Consider the following 26,198-nt stretch of genomic DNA (forward strand, 5'->3'; position numbering starts at 1 on the left):
CTCAAGTGTGTGCTCTTGGGTATGGCAAGCTGTTTAGCTTAAATTGTACCCAGCATTACTCGTCGTAATTGCATTTTTACTAGTAAGAATTCAATTAGAGAGCTCTACAATTCAATTCTTACTAGTAGCAATTACAATTAGAGAGCTCTGTCATTCAATTCTTACTAGTAACAACTCAATTGCAGAGCTCTTTAATTAAATTAGAGTATGGCAAGCCGTTTTAGCTTAAATTGTACCCAGCCTTACTCGTCGTAATTGCATTTTTACTAGTAAGAATTCAACTAGAGAGCTTTAAAACTCAATTCTTACTAGTACCAATTACAATTAGAGAGCTCTCTAGTTCAATTCATACTAGTAAAAATACAATTAGAGACCTCTCTAATTCAATTATTACCAGTAAGAATTACAATTGCAGAGCTCTCTAATTCAAATCTTACTAGTACCAATTCCAATTAGAGAGCTCTACAAATGAATTTTTACTAGTCATATGTCTCCATTGACTTCCATTCATTTTTAATTACAGAGCTCTCTAATTGAATTGTTACTAGTAAGAATTGATTTGTAGAGGTCTCTAATTGAATTCTTACTAGTAAAAATGCAATTACGACGAGTAATTCTAAGTACAATTTAAGCTAAAACGGCTTGCCATTCTTGGGCTTGGTTTCAGCACAATACTTCCAGCTGAAAGCAGCAATGGCAACACCATATAAGGCCACTTGGCTCATACAGATGATGTCATCACCACAGTCCTGAGTGGAGAATCTCCTTTGCCCTGCACACAGTGTGATAGATGGAAAGTGAAGGAGGTGTGGTGAAGAGGAAAGAGAAAGAAAAGATACATTCACAGGGAATGATATAAGGAAGTGAACTGAAGCTTGTTTGTAACCTGTTTATGTGCTGTTTCAGGGCTTCCAGAGCATGAAGAATTAGATGCTACTGGGTTAAACTGTAAAATAAAACACACAGGAGAGAAAGAAACGAGTGGGGAAAAAGAGTGAAGTATTGTAACAGCTGGCAGGAACTGTGACAGTGAGGGAACTCTACAAGCAGGAGCTTCGCTAGAGGAGTCTTCTTACCATGGGGAAGTCAGGTAAATGCACAATTCAATTCTAAATTCATGTTTCCCTTTAGCATCTGTGATGTTGTCATAGTTTCTTCAGTCTCTGTCACTGCCATTCTCTGCTCTTGAATGGTGTTTTGTCAGCACAGGTTGAGTAGGCTATATGCCAGGTTTATCACACTGAGTGTTATGTGTGTGTGCTGGGGATTGTTAGCTACTCAATCCTTGCTTTGTTTGAGCAATTGCATCATGTAGTTGGATTTATGCCTCTGCAATAGTGGCAAGCACAATTGTTTGGCAACATTTGTCCAGACTAAAAGTTGTTGCGAATAGAGCGTAGTTTTTGCCATCATTTAAAGCCTTATCTGAATGTTCAGTCACTTTATTAAAACGACTTATTTGACAAAAGTTCTAAAATATATTCTATATAAATTTTTTGTTTAAAACAATTTAAGTTATTTAAAACATTTCAATTTATTAAATTGTTAGCAGTAAAGAAATACATTTTGGATTCAAAAATAGACTAAAATTAAACCCTTTAACATTTTATTCTTATAGTGAAATATTACTTCTAGAACACTAAAATCGTACACATATAATTAGACTTTATTTTTGCAACTCCTAGAGAACAAGAGAGACAAGAACAAAAGAACAGAAAGACATGTGGATATAACTTGGTGGTTTGTGAAAAATAATAGAGGATACGAGCATTAACAGGCTTCAAAGTATAGTTTATTTTTCCTCTATTCCAGAGGTGCCCAAACTTTTCACCCTGAAGGACCAAAAATCAAACCTGATTTAGGGCTTTGTCTGAAAGTAAATAACTTATAGTCTCTACATTTCAATGCAAAAATAAAAGCATTTAAAACATTTTTTAAAACAGAACTTTGTTAAAACAAAACTGAAGATATGCTTCAGTGGCGTGTTTTTTCCAAGTCAAAGGACATTATGGGCCAACTTAGACTCAAGTCAATTCACCTTTAATTATATAGTGCTTTTTACAATACAGGTTGTTTAAAAGCAGCTTTACAGTGATAACAGGAAAATAATGCAAAAAAGTTTGTTTCTGCTGTACAGCAGATCTAGAATAAAATAAAATAGTGTCATAGTCCAGCTTAAGTAAGTTCAGTGATGGTTAATTTAGGTTGTAAAAAAGTTATTAATTCAGTTCATTTATATATAGCCGCTCTGGAGATAACAGTGATGTCATCGTCCAGGTCAGTTCAGTTCTCATATAATGGTGTCAATGCAGGCAGATCAATAATATTGTTGAATATTAAATGTCCCCAACTAAGAAAGCCAAAAGCCAAAGGTGACAGTGGGCACTTACTTCATGGGAAGTAGTTTGTGCATCTCTGTTCTATAGTCAAGTTAGTACTAGCTTTGAGTAATATATAATTTAGGCTCTATCTGTTGAGTTTGAGCAAAGACTAAAATGTGCCCTGCTTTCCATTTTCATTTAATTTTGCAGCCTCCAGGCTTTTTTGTGAGGAGGTGCTGAAGACTCATAATGATTACAGGAGGAAACATCAAGCCCCACCTTTAAAACTCAGCAGTAAACTGAGCCGTGATGCAGCAAGGTGAGGCCTTTTCTCCCATATGCTTGCTCTGCTTTTTGCTACTCATTTCTTGTCTTCTAAATCCACCCGTTTCTTTTCTTTGACATCACTCTCATCTTTTCTACAGTTTAATGCCCTTCAATTCTGCTGAATGCATTTCTTGCAGATATGCTGAGAGCCTTGCTAGTACCAGGATTCTGAAGCACAGTGCTGAGTCTAGTAGAGGAAACTGTGGAGAAAATTTAGCATGGGCATCTTATGATCAAACAGGTGCAAATCCTTGTGTTCTGCCTCAAAGTTTCCATCTGAGTCATATTTACATAGATAATAGCACAGACAGATAGCGCTCTCCTTTTCTCAACAGCTGGGACTCATTATGAATAGACTACCTCCCTGTTCGGTCTAAAGTTGATTACTAAGAGGGATGGAATGTCTGGCCAGTCTGGGGTGATTTGTAAAGTGTCACTAAACGTATAGTGGCTCATATGAAGTTTAGCTTCAATTTGTTTCAACATGTGCAAAAATGTTTAAAAACATTATACAGAATAAGGCATATTGGATAAATTTAACTTGAAATTCATCATAACTGAATTTTTGGGCTCTGTCTGTTTCTCATGATAAACTCTGTGTATGTATGCATGTGCCGACAGGTAAAGATGTGTCTGATCGCTGGTATAATGAAGTGAACCAGTACAACTTCAACCAGCCAGGATTCTCTTCTGCAACTGGTAAGAGTATTTACAGTACTGCTGCTCCTGGAGATCAACCTACCTGCTAAGTTTAGTTCTGATTTTTATCAAACACACCTAAACCAACAACTTAAGGTCATAAAACTTTGCACTTTATTCACTCCCATTCCATGCATCCTGAGCAGCTGAAAACTGCCAAAAACCCCTCTAAAATGACCAGAAACTGCAACAACTAAGACAAGAAAACCAGCTTTGGTTGGTTTAAAATGTTCTTTTTCGTAGGGAATTTAAATGCCATTTATTGACCTCTTGGCTCAGTACACAGAAATACAAAATGTAAATCTAAATGGTTTGCAGTGTTGCAGTAAAGTGGAGTGGTTTGCATAGTCTTTATTAAAAATTTGAAAATGGTGTTCCTTATCTGATGACATGAGTTTGACTGCTTGGGCTGAACATCCTTAAACGCTATAGAGAAGGTGAAGAGGTGAACTAAAATCAGGCCCTGCCCCTGCCCTCTATTTTTTCAATTCAATATTACATTTCCACTCTGAAATATGTCACAATACTGAAGTTGGGTCACAACTTCCAGTTCAGAAATGTATTATTTATTTATTTAAAACAGAAGCACTAGGGCATGGCATCATATCCTGCTGCTCACATTTGTTGTAGTGTCCAAAGTAATTTTGCATTTAACTATTTGCATGAATGTTGATTTCCATTAACAGGATTGAGCACCCTTGGTTTAGCGCAACCAAATACAATACAAACACATACAGTAGATAAGTTTGGCCCAGTCAGTGTAATACTATATTCTGGAATATTTTCCTTTTAATTTATTTTAAGTCATCATATGTGACTCATCCTTTAGGAATGAAGCTTTACAAAGCCTTCCCAGGCACAGGAAATTCCCCATAAATTTCAGTTATGAAAAGTCTCTTAATAATGCGATGTCACGCTTGCAGATGTTAACTCACCCCCTCAGTTTTTATTCACCTTGCCTGTCATCAGCTTCAACCAGCAGGAAATAAATAATACTACTCGCCACCTCAAGAGGGCAGAACATATTTGAAAGATTCCCAATTTTACAGCAGTTGATGCAAAATCCTCTGGGCCCAGTTGTTCAAAAGTTCAATCGGATTGGATCAAATCTTTAAAATGTGTTAAAAAAAGGACTCTGAAATCAGATTAGATCACAAAATCAAATCTTGGTTTTGATCTAGATCAAATTATCAGTTTGTGTTGTATTACTTTTTTAGTAAGATTGGGATACCTTTTGATAAAAAAAAATCTAGATTTCACAGACAAAAATGTATAAAACTGGTACAAAAAATACAATGTGATACACACACATTTTTTTTATTTGATCCTGATTAGTTTACCTGTTAAAGCTACAGTCCGTAACTTTTTTGGGTTAAAAATGATCCAAAATAATACTACTAATAAAAAACACAACCAGCCGGTGTTCAAAATATATTCGTGCCTTAGCTCGATTGAAAACGGTTAGCTTGTAATAATGATTTTAATTCCAGTGGTACTGGTGGATTTCCGCGGAAAATTCGACAATGCCTTTGCGTCATTACGCCACATCTGTACACGTAAAGAAGGTGTTTCGGCTATTGCGTGAGGATGTTGGAGGTGGAATTTTTTTGCCTTTTCTCACAGCACTTTAAATAATTAATAATAATAATAATAATAATAATAATAATAATAATAATAATACGTTTATTTTATATAGCGCCTTTCTCAAACCCAAGGTCGCTTTACCTAGTGGGAAGGAAAGTATACACAACACTAACAACCAAAACAATACAACAAAGACAAGTTATCAATATGAAGCTATGAGTTTGGTGTGGAGAAATTATCATTAAACAAAAAGGTCTTGAGATGAGCTTTAAAGAGGGGAAGTGAAGGACAGTCACGAAGAGGTTGTGGGAGGCTGTTCCAGAGTTTGGGGGCCAAGACACTGAAGGATCTGCCACCCAGGGTGGAAAGTCTGGAGCGGGGGATAGCCAAGAGATTTTGGTCCGAAGATCTGAGTGAGCGGGATGGAGTGTACGGGATCAGGAGGTCGCGGATGTAGGGGGGAGAAAGGTTATGGAGCGCTTTGAAGGTGAGTAGTACTACTTTGTATTTGATCCAGGACGGAACTGGTAGCCAGTGGAGTTGGTAGAGAATGGGGGTGATGTGTGCTGATCGTCTGGTATGGGTGAGGAGCCTGGCTGCTGAGTTTTGAATATATTGTAACCTTTGAAGTGATTTGACAGGGAGACCAAGGAAAAGTGAGTTGCAGTAGTCTAGACGGGACATAATGAAGCAGTTAACTAAAGTGTGTGCATCACTAACAGAGAGGAAGGGTTTGAGGCGAGCAATGTTGCGGAGGTGAAAGAAGGCAGTCTTAGTGAGTGATTTGATATGAGGATCAAAGCTAAGGGTGGAGTCAAGCAAAATTCCAAGGTTTTTGACAACAGGGGTAGGGTGGACAGATGAACCATCAATATTGAGAGTGAGACTGGGAGATTTAGAGAGGATGCTTTTAGGGCCAATCAGCAGAATTTCAGTTTTATCTGTATTGAGTTTAAGAAAATTGTTTTGCATCCATAATTTTAGGTCAGAGAGGCAGTCAGTGAGGGAGCACGGTGGTGGATCAGAGGGAGAGTGAGTGGTCAAATAGAGTTGGATATCATCTGCATAACAGTGGAATTTAAGACCGTGGCTGCGTATAATCGGGCCAATAGGGAGGATGTATATGAGAAAGAGGAGGCCCTGAATTAAACTTATGGCGGAACCAGAAAGATTCAAACGACAATGACCAGTGACAACTGGAGATTCACCAGTTGTAAAACTCAAAAGAATTCGGACTTTGGAGTGGTAAAAAGAGACTGCAACAGGGCCTATGCGAAAACAAGGATAAACATCGGCAGGGCTTTTGAAAGCCAAGGTGGTGTGAACTCCGTGGTTTGAAGGGGTTCAAAACGGATGCAGAGATGGCTTCTTTTCTGCTGGACAGGTCAGAATTTTCAATAGTTCAGTCGTGTAACAGTAGCACACTTGTTCGCTTAATTCACACAGTTACGGGGTTTCCTTTGTTGTGGCTTTTTTAGTTTTGCTATTATGGTAAATATGAATTATTTTGTGCTAGCTATGAGAGGGAGCAATTCACCTCTACTCCAATATTTCAAGAAAACCAAACCCGCCTTCTCCACTGTCAAGCATAAGAGCTGAATCAGATCGGTAAAGTGAAAATTTTCCTGTCGTAAGATGTTATGCTTTTTCCCCCCCTTAGTTGATCAGAACAAAAGTGGATGTTACTTACTTGTTCAGATGACATTTTCCGGTGAAAATTATTATGTTGGTCATACTGTGCTTACAAAAAGTAGAATGTGTGATTTTGAATGCCAGTATCCACACCGGCGCGGCGACTGACAGACGCGCAGTCTCCTCAAAACATTGTGTTCATCCGCGCTGTTTCATGCTGATGTACAACTGTAAAGTTTTTAATTCCGCGAAAAACTGCAATTACAGATTTCTACCAGAGATGGCGACAAAGAGGAAAAGCTACAGACTGCAGCTTTAAAGTAATAAATTGGAAGTAGACATTAGGCTACCTATTAAGCCTTTCAGTACAGTAAAATAAAAAAGAAGATTTTGGCACTATAAAATAATCCCCCAAAACTGCTGTAAATATAAAAAAAATATACATATTAATTTAAAGTGTTTTTTTTCTAATTACTGTTTGTAAACTACATTGGCACAATCATAATAGATGAACCAGTCAAAAGTTTTTTGTAAGCGAAAGTTTCTCGGGAGAACGTTACATGAAACTTTCCATGACCATGTCACTAGTTATCCAGATTTGGTAATCTGAAAAATGTATCATCTGGATCAGGCTGATCCAATTCAATTTTGCTTTGAAAAACTGGCATAAAAGTAAGATGGATTACCTGATCCTGGATAGCAAAATATGGGATTTCCAAATCCAGATAATTCTGATCCAGATTAAACTTTTTGAACAACTGGGCCCTGAAGTGACTATATAGATAGTGGATAACATCTGTGCTGACCAGTGTTGCCAAGTCTGAGATTTTCCCGCAGAATTGGGATACTTTTCCACTGTTTGCACAGGTCGTTTTTGTAGTCCGCTGGCTGAAGTGACCCCCACCAAGAAAGAATTTTTAACCGGGGGACACAACCTCTCAGACTGGAATGTGATTGGGCTAGTTTTGATTAGCAAATGGGTGGGTTTTGTTGTGCAGACCTGGCAACCCTGGTGCCGACTCTAAATCTGTAAATATGTGGTTGGGAATCTAGGAATGTCTGTTCCTGTAGCTCAGTTGGACGAGTATGGTGCTGTCAAATCCAAAACTGTGGGTTTGATTCTCAGGGAAAACACAAGTAATTAGCTTCGAATAAGCATCTGCCAAATGAATATAACGCACTAGAGTCTCTCATTCCACTCAAATGTTTCCACTCGGTCTCTCAGGGTATAAATATTTAACTGAACACTAACACAACCACCACATCGTTTATGTGAGTCAAACATGCATAAACACTTGACAACCACCCAGACATCCTGATCCTTGCTACAATACACACTAATTGATGTAAGAATTATCTTTTTGTTCTAGGTCACTTCACTGCAGTAGTGTGGAAAAGCTCGAAGAAACTCGGAGTGGGTAAAGCTGTGGCCTCGGATGGTTCTACCTTCGTAGTGGCACGTTATTTTCCTGCCGGCAACATTACCAATCAGGGCCACTTCCAGGCCAATGTCCTGCCCCCTAAAAGCTGATCCAAATGTAGCTGGACACAATGAGAACAAATGTAGTGAGGGGAAAAGAAAGAGGACAGGGAACAGCTGAAATTGGAGAGACTTTCACCTGGAGGACCAAACAACGACTACACAGTGCAGACTTTGGTTGCCTTAGATAACAGGTCTTACTTGAATAAAGAGCATAACTTTTTATTTTTAGTCTTTTATTAACTTGAATGCGAAGAGGCTTATGTTGTTATAGCTAATGCTAGTTATACAGTTAACTCAAAACTATACGTTCATAGTGGTAAGGTCATTGTGGGCCACATACTTGGGTATGTGGATATCAGCAAAACAGTATTAGAAATTTGTATGAATCAAGTGAACGCATATCTAATCAGTTTTGGTAACATTCAGCCCTTTATGGTCATTCGTCAGTATTTGTTTGATTATTCTTATGTGATTGTATATTAATATGAATTAAATCAAAAGTGTTCAAATAGTCTATCAGATGTCAGTGCATGTTTACACAATTTGCTCAAAGAATTACAACTTTGGGGAGCTAAAACAGTGCTATAATCAATTTTAGTGCCATATGCACAAATTCTGAAAGATAAATGCATATACCCCAGGGGAAAGTTCTAAAAGAAAGTATTCAGGTCAGATTCAAAACATTAGTTTTGAGGACATAAGCATTTATTTCTACATTCCTCTGATCTACCATCTGCACCATTAAGGCAATATTAAAAGTGTGTATGTTTAAAATGTATGACTATACATTTTTGTCTGTAAGGTGCATTTATGTGATTTGTAGATAATGTTGGAAAACGAGCAGCTCTGGTTGTAACAGATTTATTTCAGCAGGAGGGTGCAGTATAGCAGCATTACTTGGGAAAGAAAACACGCAAGGGGTGAAGAAGATGTCTTTTCCTTTCTTACATGGTCAGCTCCTAGGAACAGACAGAAAAGGTGAAATATCAATAGCAATCAAAGGGTGTTTGTGAACTATTGCTGTATTTAAAACGTGTAAACCGTATCACTGATCTAATAAAAGAGACTAAATTATGTCTTCACAGTTAAAAATGCCAAAAGGAGGGTTCAGCATAGTTTAATTTAGGCACAATAGAAGTTCATGGGAGGTCCAAAAGAAGCATAATACATGTAAGAGGGACTCTCTTATTGTGCAGTTTTATGGGATTTCGAACTGGAAGAAATCTAGTGTAAAAGTATGTATAACACTAGATGTACAAATGCTAAATATGTAATACAAAAGCAATCTCTCACCATAATGGCATTGACAATGTCATTCTTGTTGTGGCGCAGTGCACGGACTGCTTTAGCTCGAGATACATTGGCCTGTGCCATCACCAGCTCGATATCTCTCTGCTCCAGCCCACCTTCATCCAGCTTATAAACAGAAAGAGAATGTTGTTTACCTTAATTCATTCAAGCATATAGGTTCACCAAAACAAAATTCTGTCATTATTTAATTATCATTTTATCCATAGAGGAGAGAAACTCCTAAAGGTTTGAAATAAATGAAGGTGAGTAAATAATGACATTTTTTGCTGATCTTTTCCTTTTTTGGAGGAAATGAAGAATTCATACCTCCTCCTCTTCCTCACTCTCTTCTTTTATGGTCAGGCTTGGAGTGATGTCTGATGGCAGAGGTGAGGGGTCAAGAGGAACCTTAAATTTATCTGCCGCTGCCTTGTGTACCTGCTGTGAGAGATCCTCGATCTTACAAAGAGAAGAAGAGACAGACCGGAAGCCCAGATTAATGAACAAACATCAAGATATAAATATTTAAACATTAATTTTGCAAGGAATTCTGTAGGAATTTGTAGCCAGCTTTTTATTGCATTGTTTTTTTTTTATGGGAACAGACCAACCTTGGCCTCTCCAAAGACTATGTAAATATCTGAGGCAGGGCTTTTGAACACATCTGGACGTGTAATAACAAAGAGAATGTTCTTGGACTTCCGAATGGTGATGCGTGTCACTCCGTGAATCTGTTTCAGCCCAAGCTTTGACATCGCCTTATGATAACAACCACATGGGGAGAAAAAGAGTATGTCAGAGATTTTGTGCACAATACAATGCATCTTAAAAGTTGCATGAAATGTGCAGTCCCACCTTTCGTGCTTTTTTCTCACTTCGACTCTGCTTAGCTCTGCTGACAGACTCATCGGCAGGAGAGTGTGATAACTGTAAGAGAAAAGATGAAAATATGAAGTTTAAAGAGCATGGTAGGTTTCTAACATTTTTTATACAGTAGTCAACAAGATAGAAACACTGCAAAGTAAAATTATGCAGAATTTTATTCGATGACACATACAAGTACATCTTTGCTGTGGCTTATGCTCTGTTCTACACTCAAAAGTGATCTTTGCTGCTTGTTAAATTTAATTCAAACGAGCTAGTTGAACTGGTGAGTATAAATGCTGAAATTAACATTTTTGGGACTTAAAAAAACTGTTTTGTTTAACTTTTACCATTGAGGTGAAGAGTGGAGCTACTGCTTCGGTTGAGAACAAGTAGATAAAGAATGCAATGCATGTTGCTTTACTCAAAAAGCAAATTCCAGTACAATCATTTTTCGTTACATTACATATCGTTAAAACGAAACATTTAGTATGCTAACATGTGCTTCTCCTATGTTAGCTAATTGTTGACTAAGATACTCAGCTGGGATAGTTTAATGTGTAATTTTATTGAGTTGAATGAAGTTAAGCCAAATTTCTTTTGTTGGGTGTGTGGAATGGATTACACCTGTACTGCAGTTTAAGATGGTGAGTCATCAATCTACAGTTCACCTGTGGATTTGAGGGTCTCTGCAATGTCCCACTGGGCTCCTCAAGCTCAGGCACTGAACCATCACTGTCCGTTTCATTACCTGAACCTACTGAAAGACAGAAAAAATTAAACACTAAAACTGCTTTGCTTTAGTAGAAGCCATAACGAAGATTCTTGAGAAAGATGCTAATGCCTTATTGCTAAAACAGATGCTAATGCCTTATTGCTAAAAGAGATGATGCACATACTGTTGTTTTTGAAGGGGAGATCCACATCCTCTGGGCCTTTTGATCTGTAGCTATTTGGGTATATAACTTGCTCTATACTCTGTCGCTCAGCTTTGTTTTGAAGAGTTTTTACCAAGGAGTGTGGTCTTGGACTGATGCAGGTTAGGGTCTCCCTTTCATCTGACTGATTCAGTGTTCTTTGGACAGGAGTACTGTCATTCTGTCCAATGGATGTTGTGGGCTGGCACTGTTCTGTTTGGTGTCCCATACATACTAAAGACAAACACATGACATGTATATAGTTAAATACTAAAAATTCCTAGGATGAAAAAAAAGCCTAAAGAAATAAGAAAAAGTTTACCTGAAGGGTTCTCACGTCTGCATGGTTTTGCTGTCATGACTGTTCTCTGACTTTCATGATGGCACGCTTCTTGAATTAGAAGCAAAGTCTGTGTTTGTTCCACAGATTCCCATGCTGCTAATTCCATATTGCATATTCCGGTGGTTGGAAGGGGACTTTCAGAATCAGGCTGGCTGGGTTTGTTGTCTGGAGCTGGTTGAATATGTGAGAAGATAGCAGATGTTTGGGAAATGTTATGGACAGGCTGTGACTCCTGAATGGGGGTAGAGAGATCCTCCTCCTGAATAACGGTGTATGAACATGTGGGAGAGACCCGGTCTTGTTCTGGGCTGTCCACTCTGAGGGATGACCTGCCCCCTACGTGATTGTCATTGATGTCTCTTGTGCTTTCTGTTAAACTTACACTGCTCAAAGAACTGTCTGAAAGTTCTTTCTGTCCACCTGGCCTTATAAGGTCTGTCGTCTGAGTTGCAACCACTGGCTCTGTAGGAACAGACTCATTTGGATCAATACAGCCAGGGTCAGGAGAGTGAAAAACTGACAGTTCTGGTGTTTGAACCGGTTCAGGGTTCTCTGCTTTAGAGACATCCTCTTTATGCTGAGTTTCACCAAATTCCTCTCTCATTGAAAATGTATCAAAGCTTGCCATTTGATTACCTGTAGTCTCCATTTCCTTTCCTTGGCACTGGATCTTTTTATTATCCATTGAGGCGAAAACAGCAATTCTGGTTTTAAGGGGATCAATTACCTTTGGTTTTGTGGCATGACCTGAATTAGCATTCTGTTCTGTTTTTAGCGTTGCCGCATCACTCTCAGCTTGAGAAAGTCCTGATTTATCTGAATCACCATCAATCTTTTTGTCCTGTTCCAGAAAAGAAACAGACTCTGTAAAATCTTGTGCCTCTCTCTTTTGACAGGTTTTTTTTTCTTTTTCTGCCCTCTCAAGTGAGTCAACTTTCTCTCTCTCCTGATCCTGAGGGCCAGTTGTAGTCTCTTGTTCAAGAAGTTGTCTGTCAGTGCGTTCAATTTCATCTTTTACAGTTTCAGTTTTGATGTTTCCTCTCAATTTAAATACTTTCTCAACCATAACCTCAATTGAAGCCCCATCATTGGAATTTGCTGTTCCTTTATGTGAGACAGAACTTTGCTGGAGAACTGTTGCTTCTGATGAGTTAACAGTCTTTATATCAGTTGGTTTCTTTCTGAATGTGAAGGTGCCAAATGATCCCCCTTGCAAGTTGAATGCAAGCTTGTTTTTCGAGACAGAGTCAATGTTTGTTTGTGTAATTTGTTGAGAATTTGAAAGACCCTGGTTTGAAACTAGGCCAAGATTATCTGATTGGTTGGAAAGGTGTGTTTTGGGAGAACCACATAGATCAATGTGTTCATGGGAAATGGTTGATGATAATGTGACATTATCAGGTTCTTGATAAGATTCCAGATCCTGAGGCTGTTCAGAAGTCATTTCAGCATGTTCCCTCCTTATTGTGTCTGAAGATAAATCCTCTGGAATGTTGAAGTCTGTATTTGGAGTTTGATCCTTCACATCTTTCCCATCATCTGAAAGCATATTCAATGCAAGTTCTGACGGACCACTCAAAATTAGAGGTATGCAAGTTTTTTCTGGATCATTCCACGATGACACCAGACCCTTATCAGAACTGCAATGTATGAGCGGATTGCTCTCTGGATTTTGAAGGTTATTTGCATCATCCTCACCCCCTCCTGCCTCTGAAAGATCTTGAATCGATCTCCAGCTGGCAATGTTTGACTCAACCACACCAACATCAATGTCTGTCATCTTCTCTTGGAGGTTACAATATCGGTTGTTGTCCTCATCGTCACCCATGATGTCTTCTCCAGCGGCAATGTTATGAGCCACAGACAAACCCTTACTGTGCACTGCTCTAGCCATCTCACACATAAGCAGATTTTCAGCCTCAAAGTCACAGCATTCACCTAAAGATAAGGGATCCCTTGATGTCCAACTCTCAGAGGAAAGTTCCCTTTCTGTAAAGCTGCTCTCAGAGTTCTCTTTCTTTGGTGAAATTACAAGTCTGCTGTATGTGGAGCACAACATATTTTGAGTGCTATGGTTTATATCATCATTGCTAGGTTGATTCTCTGTCAGATTATCTTGATTGATGGAACCTTCAAATGGTAAAACATCAGCTGAAGTTAAGTTATCTGGTACCTCACACAGTTCAGGATAGGCACAAACTGGAATGTTTGTGGGGCTGCATTCATCCAGGTATGTTAATTGGGGGACTCCCTTATTTAGATCATTGGTTGCAGTTTCAGCTAGCTGGAATGATGTGTCCATCAACTCCAAGCTATTTCCATTTTTATGATCCAGTTCCTGGCTATCACCTACGTTAGTCTCGTAGCACATGTCAGCAGCTGCAGCACCTACCCCACAGGAGTCATTTGTACTATAATTTTGCTTTACCTTGTCTTGATCAACAGATGATGTTGGATTATCTGTGGGGATCTGCTGTCCTGTCTCTGATGTTACCATGACTGTTGAGGGATCTGTACTCAGTTTGCCTTGTTCATCCATTTTTTTGATCTGTATAGTCAATCCTTTTGAAAGCTCAACCTTCAACAACTTTTTTTCTGAAATCTGTTGTGGAATTGCACTTTCATCATGAACATTGTAGTCTGGCAGATTCTCTTGCAATTCTACATGTAGAAGCTCAGATGATTCAGAGGATATCTCCATTTCGCTCTCACTGCCAGAAGATTCAGGTTTTGCATGGCTTACTGACTGCACAGGTTCATCTGGCCCAGGGAACTGTTGGGAGAGTTCAGCATGCTTCTCTGTGCAGTACAGATGGTCATCTTCATCCCCGTTATAAGATGTAGAATCAATTGACTCCTCAGTGTCATCTGGATAAGCAAAGGATTCATCTACACCCTCATTTATTGAGTTCTCTGAAAGGGAATTTAGAAAAGATGCAGAGGTGTCATCTTCATTTGGGTCTTCCACTCCTCTTTCACCCCTCAAACCTTCCTCTTTCTGCTCAGCATCATTGACATTATTCACAACTTCATGGTCACACTCATCTTCATCATCCTCATCATCATACTCATCTACATCGGCTTCCTCCTCTCCAGCAGCATATGCATCCACATCATTTCCCTGCTCATCATCTGTGGGGAACAGGGTTATATCCATGGAATCTGCCTGGAATATTAGGCTTCCATGGAAAGGCAACATAGAAGCAGGAATCATTGCATCACTCTCGGGCCCATCCTCCCTAGAGTAGCCATGAAACAGAGGGGCAGATGATCCAATCTCAAGATACACGCTATTACTGTCTACAGTCTCTGGAGAGTGGGCGACAGGGGTTTTGTTTTCTGCATCAAGTGCAGAAGTTGCATTTTCCTCTGGTGTTAGATGGGGATCCAGGCTCATAGATGGCTCTGAGAAACGGGCATTAAAATTCATTTCAAGACTGTAATGTGGATCATTAAAGCTTTGAGTTGCATCAGGGACTCTCTGCCAATCTCTAGGCCTCAGAGAGCCCTCGGGCATCCCTGTGTCCTGTTGGTAGTCTGTGTTTCTCTTGCTGCTGCTGCTCTCTTGTATAGAAACATGTTCTGTCACCCAATGAGGTCTACATGGGTCTCTTGTTAGTATATCCACCTCACAGGTCACATCTTCCAGCAACTCTGGCATATCAGGTTTATCCAGGCATACATCTCTCTCGTTACCAGTTCGCTCATCTCCAAGCTCATCGCCTATCTCTGAGAGGGACCCAACATAGCAAGCAGGAGCTTCTTGCAACTCTGTCTCAGCTGTTAAGTTTGGAGAGCAGGAGTGGGAGGTGCTGGAGGTGTACGAGGTCCAGCTACCTCCCTCAGCAGTCATGTAGGAGCCAGAGGGAGAGGTAGGAGGGGAGCACAGATCAGACTCATCAGTTGGAGAGCCTGGACTTTGGCTTGGGCTCCCTGGTCGCCATTGTTGCTTGAGATGTGAGCAGTAAGCCATCTTAATGGGGGTGGAAGGGGCTGTATAGTAGCGATCAGGATCCAGTCCTGGAAGGACACCAATGCGTTGTGGGTCAACAACATAGGGAGGCTCGGAAAATGACAAGGAAGGCACTTCACCCTGAGATAAAGACAATGGCTCTCCCTCATTGTCAGGGAAAAGAGTACTGCTGTCTGTCAATTCGGCATCTCTCACTTTGGACTCTAGGACTTGACAGTCAAGTGTCTGACCTATGGTTTTCTCCTGTTCTGGGACTGAAGTAAAACTCTTACTTTGATCTACAATAGAACTCACCTGACCAGTGTCTAGTTTTGCTTTTTCATCCAGCCCGATATGACCTTTTTTGGAGGGTTCTGGGGGCTGGTGTCCTGAACTAGACATTTCTTGACCGATCTGTTTTCCTAGCAGCATCCCACTCTGTGTCTCCATGTTTCTAAGCAAAGCCTCTTGCCCCATTACCACCCTTGAGTCCATGGTCTCTGGCTCTTGAAAGTCACTTTCTATTTCTGATCCAGTTAGGACTTTGATCCGTTCCATTTTCATAGGACCTCGTCTACAGCCTCCTCTCCCAAACCGTCCCATTGGTCGGCCGAAAGTTGCAGAATGCCCTTCTAATTCAAAACTTGCACCCTCAGGCTGTGGGCGAAGAGAAGTGGTTGGTTTGGCCATTACTAGACGCGGTCCAAAAGGAGTACATAGTGGGGAGAGTTTTGGAGGGCTGCTGGGAGAAGGACTGGAGGCACTGTCTGTTGGAGTTGAGGCTGAAGAGCTGGATGTTTGACCAGAGAGATCTAAGATTGGATGAAAAATAATTACATTTAGCTGCATATATGAAAATATGCATGGATTTATTGAATTTGACATTTCTGCATGGATTTCTTTTTCTGGCAAAGATAATATTTACACTGTGTTTACAGCAAACAAACATTTTGATAAAATCTTTCTTTGAAAATGCCAAATAAAATCACTTCTAACTGGACACATCCAACTGATTTTTTGAATCCATCTACGTTGCCTCAAACATGAATCCTCTCTTAGTAGTCCAACTTAAATGTCACTGTATGAAATATTCAGTACAATATTGCAAAAGGTCATCTGAACTGCAGCTATAAAGTGTTTTAAAGTGGACTGTATGCAATACATCCAGCAAAACAAATTAATTCCAGTTTTCTGAGGTATGACAACTAGCAGCTCTATCCAAAAGTAGTGTAATATAGGGTGGGATAACCGTACAGGCCAAAAATACTTAAGTTGTGATGGATATCCATTTGGTATCAGTGTTTCTACATAAGCTTTTCCACTAAGATTGATCAAACTTAAAGATATCATGAACTGTCTGATATATAAACTATTTTACTTCAGGACATTGAGGGTTTTTGGTGGGGGTGTGAAGAGGCCTAAATGGTCAGCTCCGTGGGGAGCATTTTAACGTCCGTGGAGTAATTGGACGTCTTTGGGAAACAAGGCTCTTTTTTGCCTGCATGGTAAACTCAGAGTGACAGCATGGATTTAAAAAAGAGCAAAATAAGCAGCAGTGTCAGCAGAAATCTCTTTTTCCTCCCTAGATTTCTAACATCGCTGCGATGCACACACAATGCATTTACATGAAGGATGGACAAGGATGGAAAAAAAAGACAATTAGAACAGGAAACCCTTCTGAAAAATCTAGCATAAACCAGCATGAATTCCATTTCGGTCCAAGCTGGTTTATACTGCTTAGAGCTGATATAGTGGTGGTTTAACTCAGGGGTGTCAAACTCAGTTCTTGGAGGGCCACTGTCCTGCAGAGTTTATCTCCAACCAGTTCCAAAAACACCTGCCTGGAAGTTTCTAGTAATCTTCTAGTAACTAGTAAAATCTTCTAGTAAAATCTAGTAACCTGAAAATCTTGATTAGGTGGATCAGGTGTGTTTAATTAGGGTTGAAGCTAAACTCTGCAGGGCTGTGGCCCTCCAGGAACTGAGTTTGACACCCCTGGTCTAACTGGTGGACCAGCATAATCATACTGTTCTCAAGTAAAACTCAGTTTGTGTAGTTGGTCCACCAGCAAAACATACCGTATGCTGGTGACCAGCAAAACATACCGTATGCTGGTGACCAGCAAAACATACCGTATGCTGGTGACCAGCAAAACAAACCGTATGCTGGTGATCAGCAAAGCTGAATTTAACAAGTATAAGTGTGAGTACATGTACTAAGATAATTGATTGAGGATAATTGTTTAAAAATATCTTAACGCTTTGTTAAAGAGCATGGGAATGTCCGATTTCATAGCTGCAACAGGCTGTGATAGTCATGTTGCTCATTACACTCAACCAATGCATGACATTCAGTGCATTTTATTTGTATGCGTTGAATTTTTCTAACATGATTTACACAGAGTATTTCTTGTCTGCACCCACTGCACTTATTATCTGACAGGTTTGTCGGTAGCAAAATTAGCTCCATTATTATTATTATTATTATTTCCTCCTCGCTTTAAACTCCTAAATTCTCCCAGCATTAAAATAACCTTACAACAGACTAAATGTGGATTATCACCAAAACCTTTCCTTTCTCATTTGGCCATTGTCTTTTTTGCCCTTCTCATGACGTGTCTCAGTCTCTTCAATCCGCTCTCTGATTTTCCTCTCTATATCACCATCTTACTTACCCTCCCACTCGTCTCTCCTTCTGTGTCCTAAAAACATCACCACAGGCCAGATCCATCTTATTGGGCCATAATAATGTACATTATTGTGTATACACATCACCTAAACCATTTGTGCTAAATCACACATATGTGCATATGTGACCGTATGTTTGTTTGAGACTATAGGCTAATTGTTCTGCTTAGTCACGATTCAAAAAGATAACGTCATGCCCTCTGTTTTCTGCACAAGGCAGCACTGTTTTGGAGCTGTATGCAAAGTGGTCATTGTGCGTGTGTACAAAAGTGAGAGGGGCCTTTGTTGCCTCAAAACGTAATTTGCAGAGCAAAATCACTTATGGGCAGTGCTTAATTTGTAAATTAATAATTTCCGGATACAAAACAACAATTTAAAGGTGCTGTCACCGACACTAACCATACAACTTCAGTTTTTCCGGAACATACAATTTGCATCACTAAAAGGTGATGGCACAACTACAGTATAATAACATAATTCACAAGTTCTGCTCAGCCCTAGTGTATTATTCCGTCACGTATTTTGTTTACATTGAGATCAAATATCATTCAGTGATATTCTCTCACCGATAACGTTGTTGCATTTTTCATTACAAAGTTTTCTGATCTAACTCCCGTTGCTTGTGTCTTCCGCTATCCTGATTGGTATTAGTTGTTAGTCCCGTCTTCTCTGGATCGGCTTTACTCACGGATATGAAAAATGAAAATATGCATGTCTTTTTGAAATTTTACCGATATTAACATTTCTTATTAAAAATGGTTTGTCAGGTATATACACCCTTTCCAAACTTTCTGCTGCTCACTGCATACAAAATAATTAGTAAGCACAAACCAATTAGAGTGATTTTGAACTTGATTGGTTCAAGCTGATTGATCAAAAATATATGTTGAGAGCCAATAGCAAAACATAACCTCCAAATACATCTGTTAAAAACAATAACGGAATGCAAAAATATGACATTTCTAAACAGGATCCGGCTCAAATTAAGCTTTTTTTTGTTTGTTTGTGTTTCCAGAGCAAGTTTTGCACACTTTTTCCTACTCCAAGTTAAACCTGCTCGAGGCCCTCCTCAAATGAAACAGATGGAGTTATGTTTCTGTATGTGTGTCTGACCTCTTTCTTTAGTCCCCTTGGCTCTCAAACCCCTGCTGTGTGCCAGGTAGATGAGCAGGTGGTACTAAAGTTGACATCTTTGGATCCAAAAATCAAAAAATCTGTGATTTTACTGGTATACATGAACTGGAACCATGGAAGTGAGTAAACATCAACATTCCAAACACAGTTTCAAATGCCATGCTCTTACATTGTACATAATACTGCAAGTCGGCTGCAGAATCTCTGATGCAAGAGGGGCATTCTTTAAAATACTTCCTTTTACATTGCTTTCAATCCAACTCTATTCACTGACAATTATTATGCTGAAGAATGAGATGCATTGTTTAGATTTAAAACAAAATGGTAATGGGGCTTTATGAAGCAGTGGCTGACTGAACAATGCCTTAGAGACAAGTGAATCTAAATGATGAAACATCCATGTTATCTTAACAATAGATCACCCAATGGCTGATCTCTTGTGTCGGGTGCAATATGCTATTCGTCAACAAAAAAGGCTTTGATAATATTTCCATAGCTAAAAACTTTTAAGTTTTAAAGTGGGTTATATGTGTGGGTTAAATGTATGGAACTGGCCTTGTTAACACATATTATCCCCAATTGTCTGACAATCTAATGTCTGACCTCTCTGATTCCTTGGTATGTACTTGTGATGTAATTGAGAGGGACTGAATAGAAGCAGGCCAAGCAAACCCGATCAACATCTACTTAGCTTATCTAGCTCTTACACTGTGCCAACACATTATTCAATTAAAAGAACGTGTCTGGTACTTTCACAGTACCTTCAAATATTAATGTGAATAAACAGATGAATCAGAAATGGAAAGCACTTGCTTTTGTAACTAAAGTGTGTTTATTATAGCTGATGCACTGATTATTTTGAGCACAAAAAAAGTACATTTTAATGCTGACAATAGAAATTACACACAGAACAGCATCATCGCCAGGTAGGCCAAAAAAATGCTGTCATATTCCACACAGCTACTAAATACCACACCCTTATCACCACTAAACACAACTATTATTGTCCCATCTTGCCTCATACTGTTTTGTGATGCCCAGTTCAACACATATCTGATTTAGAGACAGAGTTAACTGAGACAATTACAGATTTTACAAGCCCGCTGTCCCAGGTCTCCTTCTTATTAGTTCAGTCATCTAAAGATAGTGCCGACAAACTGTCACACGAGGGTTCTCTTTTTTTAGGGCAATCTTTCCACTCATTTAAACACATGCATACACATGCCCGTTTGTATGCTTACTGGAAAATTCAATGCCTTTTTGTAGGCTGTACTTTCTTTGCTAATTAATGTTGAAAGTGATAAGCATTTATTTAAGCATACTAACTTTGGTGCATTCACTGCACCAAGATATTTAACTTTACTGATTGGTGATAAATGAAGGACCATGTGCTCAAATGTCTCCATCTACCATTATCACAAAATAGAATGACACATACTGTTTATGTTAAAGCTCGGTTTAATATAGTTCAAATATGCACACACATTCAGGATAGTCAACTGTCTTCTCTTACGATGTTATTTATTATTTTTCGTACATAACATATGGGTGTCATTCCCTCGACAAATAGACAAACAAAAGCATCAATATCTTATCTCAAAGTAACATGTTACATCAGATCAGTGTTATTCCATGCAGGCATGTTATGGACACCTATGCACTTGTCCTAAACAGCCTTGATTCCAACTGATGTTGGGGTCCTGAGAGTGATGCTGTGTCATGCTCTTGTAATTACTGGCAGGAAGGAGGAGAGAGAGAGAGAGAGAGAGAGTGAGAGAGAGAGTGTGTGTGTGTGTGTGTGTGTGTGTGTGTGTGTACACTACAACCACTTAACGCAAACAATGGTCTTTTCGGACAGTGTTGGATGAGGTTTCTAGGTGTGGCTCACTATTCTATCAGATAAATGTATTAGACGCATGCTTTCAGCTGAGCATCCTTCGTGTATGTTCTTCTTTGTCCTTCATGTAGCATGCAGTGGGGTGTATATTTGCTTACCTGGTCCTGGCAGCTCTGATTGTGGGTCTCCAGAGTCCAGAAGGCCCTGCGTGGGGCCGCTCCGATGCGCAGTCTCACCAGGCATATCAGTGTAGCACAGCCTCTGACGCACTGCCTAAAAAACAGGAGCCAGCAAACTGAGGACAGAGAAAACGAGTATAGGATGTTGCCTCCTCAGTGCAAAGATACAGATCCGTGTTCACTGCGTGTGCATTTATGTCAGTGTGCATGTGAGAAAGAGAGAGAGGGACTGCAGAGACACGCCGGTAACAGCATGGGAAATCTGAGCGTGAGCTGCAGTATTCTCTCTGATTACGAGAGCGCCCGCCCCATTCGGACTAGCTCTCTGTCGCTCTCATTACCCCTCCCTTCCTCACTGCTGTGCTGCCTCATAACCTTGCTCTCCCCCTCCCTCTCTCTCTCTTTCCGCATGCTCTCCCTTCAGCAAGTGGGTCTTGGACAATGATGTCAGCAGATTTCTGTATCTCTTGGAGGCTGCATGGGGGATAGTAATACAAAGCACAGCAGGCAAATAGATAGAGATGCTGTGCACTGAAAATAAAATGTATCTAACCATGGTAGAAAAAACAACACCATTTAAACCAGCATAAGCTGGTTGGTTTTAGCTAGTCTAAGCTGGTCCTTCAGCCTGGCTAAGATGGTGTTTGGCTGATTTTAAAAAAAACTCTCAAACCATCAAAACAGACCTGTTGGGAGACCGTTTAAACCCCCACAAAATCAAAACTGAACATTTTTATTAGGAATTGGAATATTGCAGTGTTTATAGCAAAATGATTCATCGTTGCACATTATTTTATTAGTGTGCCCTAGTAATTTTTCATCAAAAAATATTAATGTCCCCACCACTTCTCTGATGATGTGTGAACCAACATGAGGGCGGGATAGTAATCCCTCCCCTCCCGTAACCTGTCACTCACATGAGATCACAGCAATAGCAAACCACAACCATCCAATCAATTCCCGACTTGCCGAAGTCCAACCCTACAATTTTTTTTCATTTCACTTAGATATGTCACAGTAGGGAAAAGAAGACAAACGAGAAGATTGCAATTTCCATTTCATGGTGACTTTAAAATCGCCATGGAAATTGCGATAGTCTTTTCCTCCATATTTTGATGTATATCCGAGTGAAACTGCTTCTCAAAAAAAAAAAAAAAAAGCAATACATGATGAAAGATAATGGTCAATTTTGATTTCATGGTGACTTTTTCCAGCAAGAGGCGTTTACATGATAGGAATATTGCAGAGAAACAAAATCTCATTCTCCACTTCCTTCACTCTTTTAGGGGTGTACGACATGCAACTCGCTCCCTGGCATTAGTTTTAGCATCAGGAGTTTGAAAAACGTTTGTCAGGACACATATGTCTGTTTGAGTTTGACAGGTTGTTAGAGTGAGATACTGTAACTACAATATATTGTGTTAGATGATGTGTTATATTGATAATGAATTCATTAAACGGTTTTGAGTATCTTAGAATGACAAAAGAGGCAGTAGAAATGCACTTTTTGTGTTTTAAATCGACAAAAGATAAAACCCACAAATTAAATCAATGAAACAGCTTCATGGAAGTGAGAGAGGGATACTGCAGTAAATTTAGCTACAGAGTACAGAGCTATGTTTCCACGGCAACTGTGGGGGAGAACTCATGGATGCTTTAGAAAGGGAATCCAATATTCAGCAGGTTCCGGCATTGGCAAACTTGGGGACTTTCCTGAGTTTTTCTTCTCTTTCTGCATCTCACTTTCTTTTTCAAACATCCAGACCTTTTGATGGAATTTTAGGGAACTGGATAGCTTTCTTTATTACTGGAACATTCAGACAATGATGATTAACTTCTCTCAATACAATTATGCATATTAAAAGTGAAGATGAAGAAGAAAAACAGATACATAAAAATGTCTCTAACTTGAATAAATCCAGTGAAAAAAGGATCACAGGTTTTCGTAGTAAAATTATAGACAAGTTTACTCAGAAAAGCACAGTTTTGTGCAGGCCAGTTAAGTTCTTTGACACCAGACTCAATAAAATGTTTTAAATGGATTGAAATGGGTCCTGACTTCGAATAAATAGAATGAAATATGCATGATGAGGAAGAATAGCTACTCATCTCCTACCCTATAGCCTGCAGAGAGGTCAGATTTCCTTCATTCTTCAAGGCTTTTCAGAGGCACCCCTGCATAATGCAATCTGACTAACCTAACCCTAGCTGGGTCAACCTGCCCTTCAAGGTAAGGAAGACAGAAGGACCAAAACAAAAAACTTGTTTGTTTTCTCTTGCACTGATGTCACTCATTGTCTGGCCTTAAAACATGCAATAAAAGCCTTTTTTAAATTTATTTTTTAAAGTCATTGCTAGATATAAATGACATGGCCTGAGCTCATTAATGCCATATCATTAAGCTACAGTGGGTAATGAAGTAGCCTAAATAGAAGCAGAGTTCTATTTTTTCATAATTTAATTTGGCTCACTACTTCTCATAATATAATAAAAATAAACATTAAACTAAATTATTAAAATTAAGAATCCTTAAACTATCAATGATATATGGCCCATTGGTACGGTTGTATTATTTCCATTGGTAGGGTAGACAGTGTACAGTTAAAACAGAGGGACAGTTAAATCATGTTAAATAACTTGCGTATGCATCAACCTGATCCTTGATTTTTGCTCCACACATGCTTAGTAATGTCCTATTCAATTTGGAAAAAATTAAAATGACACACGGTTCTCTAATCTGAAGATAAGTCTATTTTTAGGGGTAAGCTTTTCACTTCACTACCTCCCTTCCTTCAACATGGAATATAGCTTCTTGTTCTTTTATGACTGTGAAACTGAACTTTGATGTTTCTAATTTTTAAGTCTGTCCCCTAAAATTTACATAATTCATAACATGGAGCCCTTCAGCATTATCCTGCAATTTAGGGAAAAGTGCTAGTTGAAACACACTGTACCTGCTGTAGAATACTATTGTCTCAGATGCTGTTAAGGCCTAGGCATTTGGGAAGAACAACTGCATCTAACACCACAATTAGTGACGAATAAGAGTAAGTTGATTAATGAGTATGTGAATGAGTGGGTATTTACTGAGTGAATGTTATTACAGGGCATGAAACTCTGAATGGTGCAGGCTGATTGGTCTTTAAGGGATTGGTAGCAATCATGTCGTTATCTACATAGCACAGCTGATTGGTTGCTGTTGGATCAGCAGCCAATGAGCTTGCTGCTCAAACATTCAAATACTTGCCATTGTTTGCTGTTAACAGTTTGCAGCTGGCTTTCAGAACCCTCTCTCTTCCCCACCTGTTTAGATCTGCTACGGGTTAAATTTATGTATGTCACATGTGCAGCAGCATGTCTTACATGTTCACAGCTAGCGGTGGTCATATCGCGGCTTTGTGAAACACTGAAACAGTTGAATCAAATGTGCCATATTGTGCCGAGGCTTCGAAACAATCCAACACCCGTCCCCACGGTGACCCCTAGTGGTCAGAACAGTGTAAATGCAACAAAACCCAGGCCAAACATGCATAAAAACACATTTTACAATCTATTGCAATTTTTTACTGAAAGTAAAATCTTTCAAATGTAATTATCTAATCATCTAATAAGATTATCATGTATAAATGTGTTTTTATCAATTGTCAGGGTTTGTTTGTTTGTTTGTCCTATGGCTCAGCTAAACGGGCCAATAAGACTATTAACTACTTCATTTTAATTATACTAATGTCTAATTAAAATGTCCATCATTTCAGTTACCATGGTAACTTAATCTGTGAACCTATCCTGGTCGGGAGCAGGTTTTCTTCGGTAAACCCAGAGTTTATTTTGGTCTCCTCCCCTTTTTTAAAGAGGAAGCGGTGTTTAAACACCTCATTGATTCTTTCGGGACATTTATTCATTGCGCACATTTCAGTCACGCAGAGCGCATCAAAGGGAATGAAATGGCATGTCCTTTTATGGACGATCCTGTTGATGAAGAGGCTATATTACTTCGTAGGGAGTTACATTTACGTCGGGAGAGAATTTTGAGGCCCAGAGTGGATTTTTTGTCATATCCCTATCCATTTTTATTTGAGCTGTACCGTTTTTCTTTACAGTCAATAAGATACATTCATAATCTCATCCATCCTTACATCAGAAACATCAACCATCGCGGCCGTTCTCTTACATCCGAGCAGATTCTTTGCGTTGCCTTACGTTTCTTTGCAAATGGAAGTTTTCTTTATAACGTCGGGGATGCAGAACATATTAGTAAGGCTACTGTTTGCAGAGCGGTAAGGAAAGTGTGCCTCGCTCTTAAGCGCTTTCTGAGAATTTTTGTATTGTTTCCTGGGCACAAACCAGTGAGAGTCATTAAAGAGGAGTTTCACAGGATTGCAGGTCAATGGTGTACAAGGCCGGCGCTATGGGCGGGCCTTAGGGGGCCGGGCCCGCCTACAGAGCTCCTGACCTGTGCCCCCCCTCCATCCAATTTGCATTTAATAAATTATTTTAATAATAATAATAATTTACGTGCAGTATTTATATATTTATTGATGTGTATTTAAGTGCAATGTTTGACTCATAATCTTATAAAAAAAAACTCCCGGAAGTTTGACTGATTGTTTACAAAAAAGGGGTTTCCCGCTGAGCCGCTCGGCGGGTTCCCGCCCAATTGGGCGGTTTTGAATTTGATTGTGCGGGTAAAAAAGGGTTTGGGCGGGTGGTCAAAATTTGGGCTGGTTTGGGGTCATTTCGGCGGTTTTCAAACATCTACAATTTAAAGTCTAATTGGTTAAAAAAACGGAACTAAAGTGCTTGTAGTCCATAAAATCAGTCATCGTGACATTACTGTACACACACGCTCATGCAGAGTCAGCTGGCGTTAGTGTTGACATCACCGACGAGCACGCACTTTTAGCCAATCAGCGATCCGCAGGCAGACGCGATTGAGCGCGAGAAGTTGT

General features: G+C 39.4%; 2 protein-coding genes across 2 annotated transcripts; one reads left to right on the top strand and one right to left on the bottom strand.

Annotated features, from left to right (window-relative positions):
* The first annotated feature begins 769 nt into the window (after positions 1-769).
* On the top strand, positions 770-8,560 carry glipr2l (GLI pathogenesis-related 2, like). The gene is made up of 5 exons (XM_077213857.1): positions 770-1,090; positions 2,532-2,640; positions 2,786-2,889; positions 3,270-3,347; positions 7,934-8,560. Exons 1-5 carry the CDS (start codon positions 1,078-1,080, stop codon positions 8,092-8,094), a joined length of 465 nt encoding a protein of 154 aa, XP_077069972.1. The 5' UTR covers positions 770-1,077; the 3' UTR covers positions 8,095-8,560.
* A 331-nt stretch (positions 8,561-8,891) lies between these two features.
* nacad (NAC alpha domain containing) lies at positions 8,892-24,349 on the bottom strand. The gene is made up of 10 exons (XM_077213849.1): positions 24,337-24,349; positions 21,229-21,343; positions 11,440-16,224; positions 11,100-11,351; positions 10,872-10,960; positions 10,192-10,263; positions 9,948-10,094; positions 9,664-9,795; positions 9,340-9,462; positions 8,892-9,005 (listed from the first exon to the last, which is right to left on the bottom strand). Exons 2-10 carry the CDS (start codon positions 21,311-21,313, stop codon positions 8,991-8,993), a joined length of 5,700 nt encoding a protein of 1,899 aa, XP_077069964.1. The 5' UTR covers positions 21,314-21,343; positions 24,337-24,349; the 3' UTR covers positions 8,892-8,990.
* Between the last annotated feature and the right edge of the window lie 1,849 nt (positions 24,350-26,198).

Source organism: Siphateles boraxobius, unplaced genomic scaffold, assembly GCF_051911475.1.
Source record: "Siphateles boraxobius isolate OS27281-9 unplaced genomic scaffold, OSU_SipBor_1 12, whole genome shotgun sequence".
NCBI classification, from domain to species: Eukaryota; Metazoa; Chordata; class Actinopteri; order Cypriniformes; family Leuciscidae; genus Siphateles; species Siphateles boraxobius.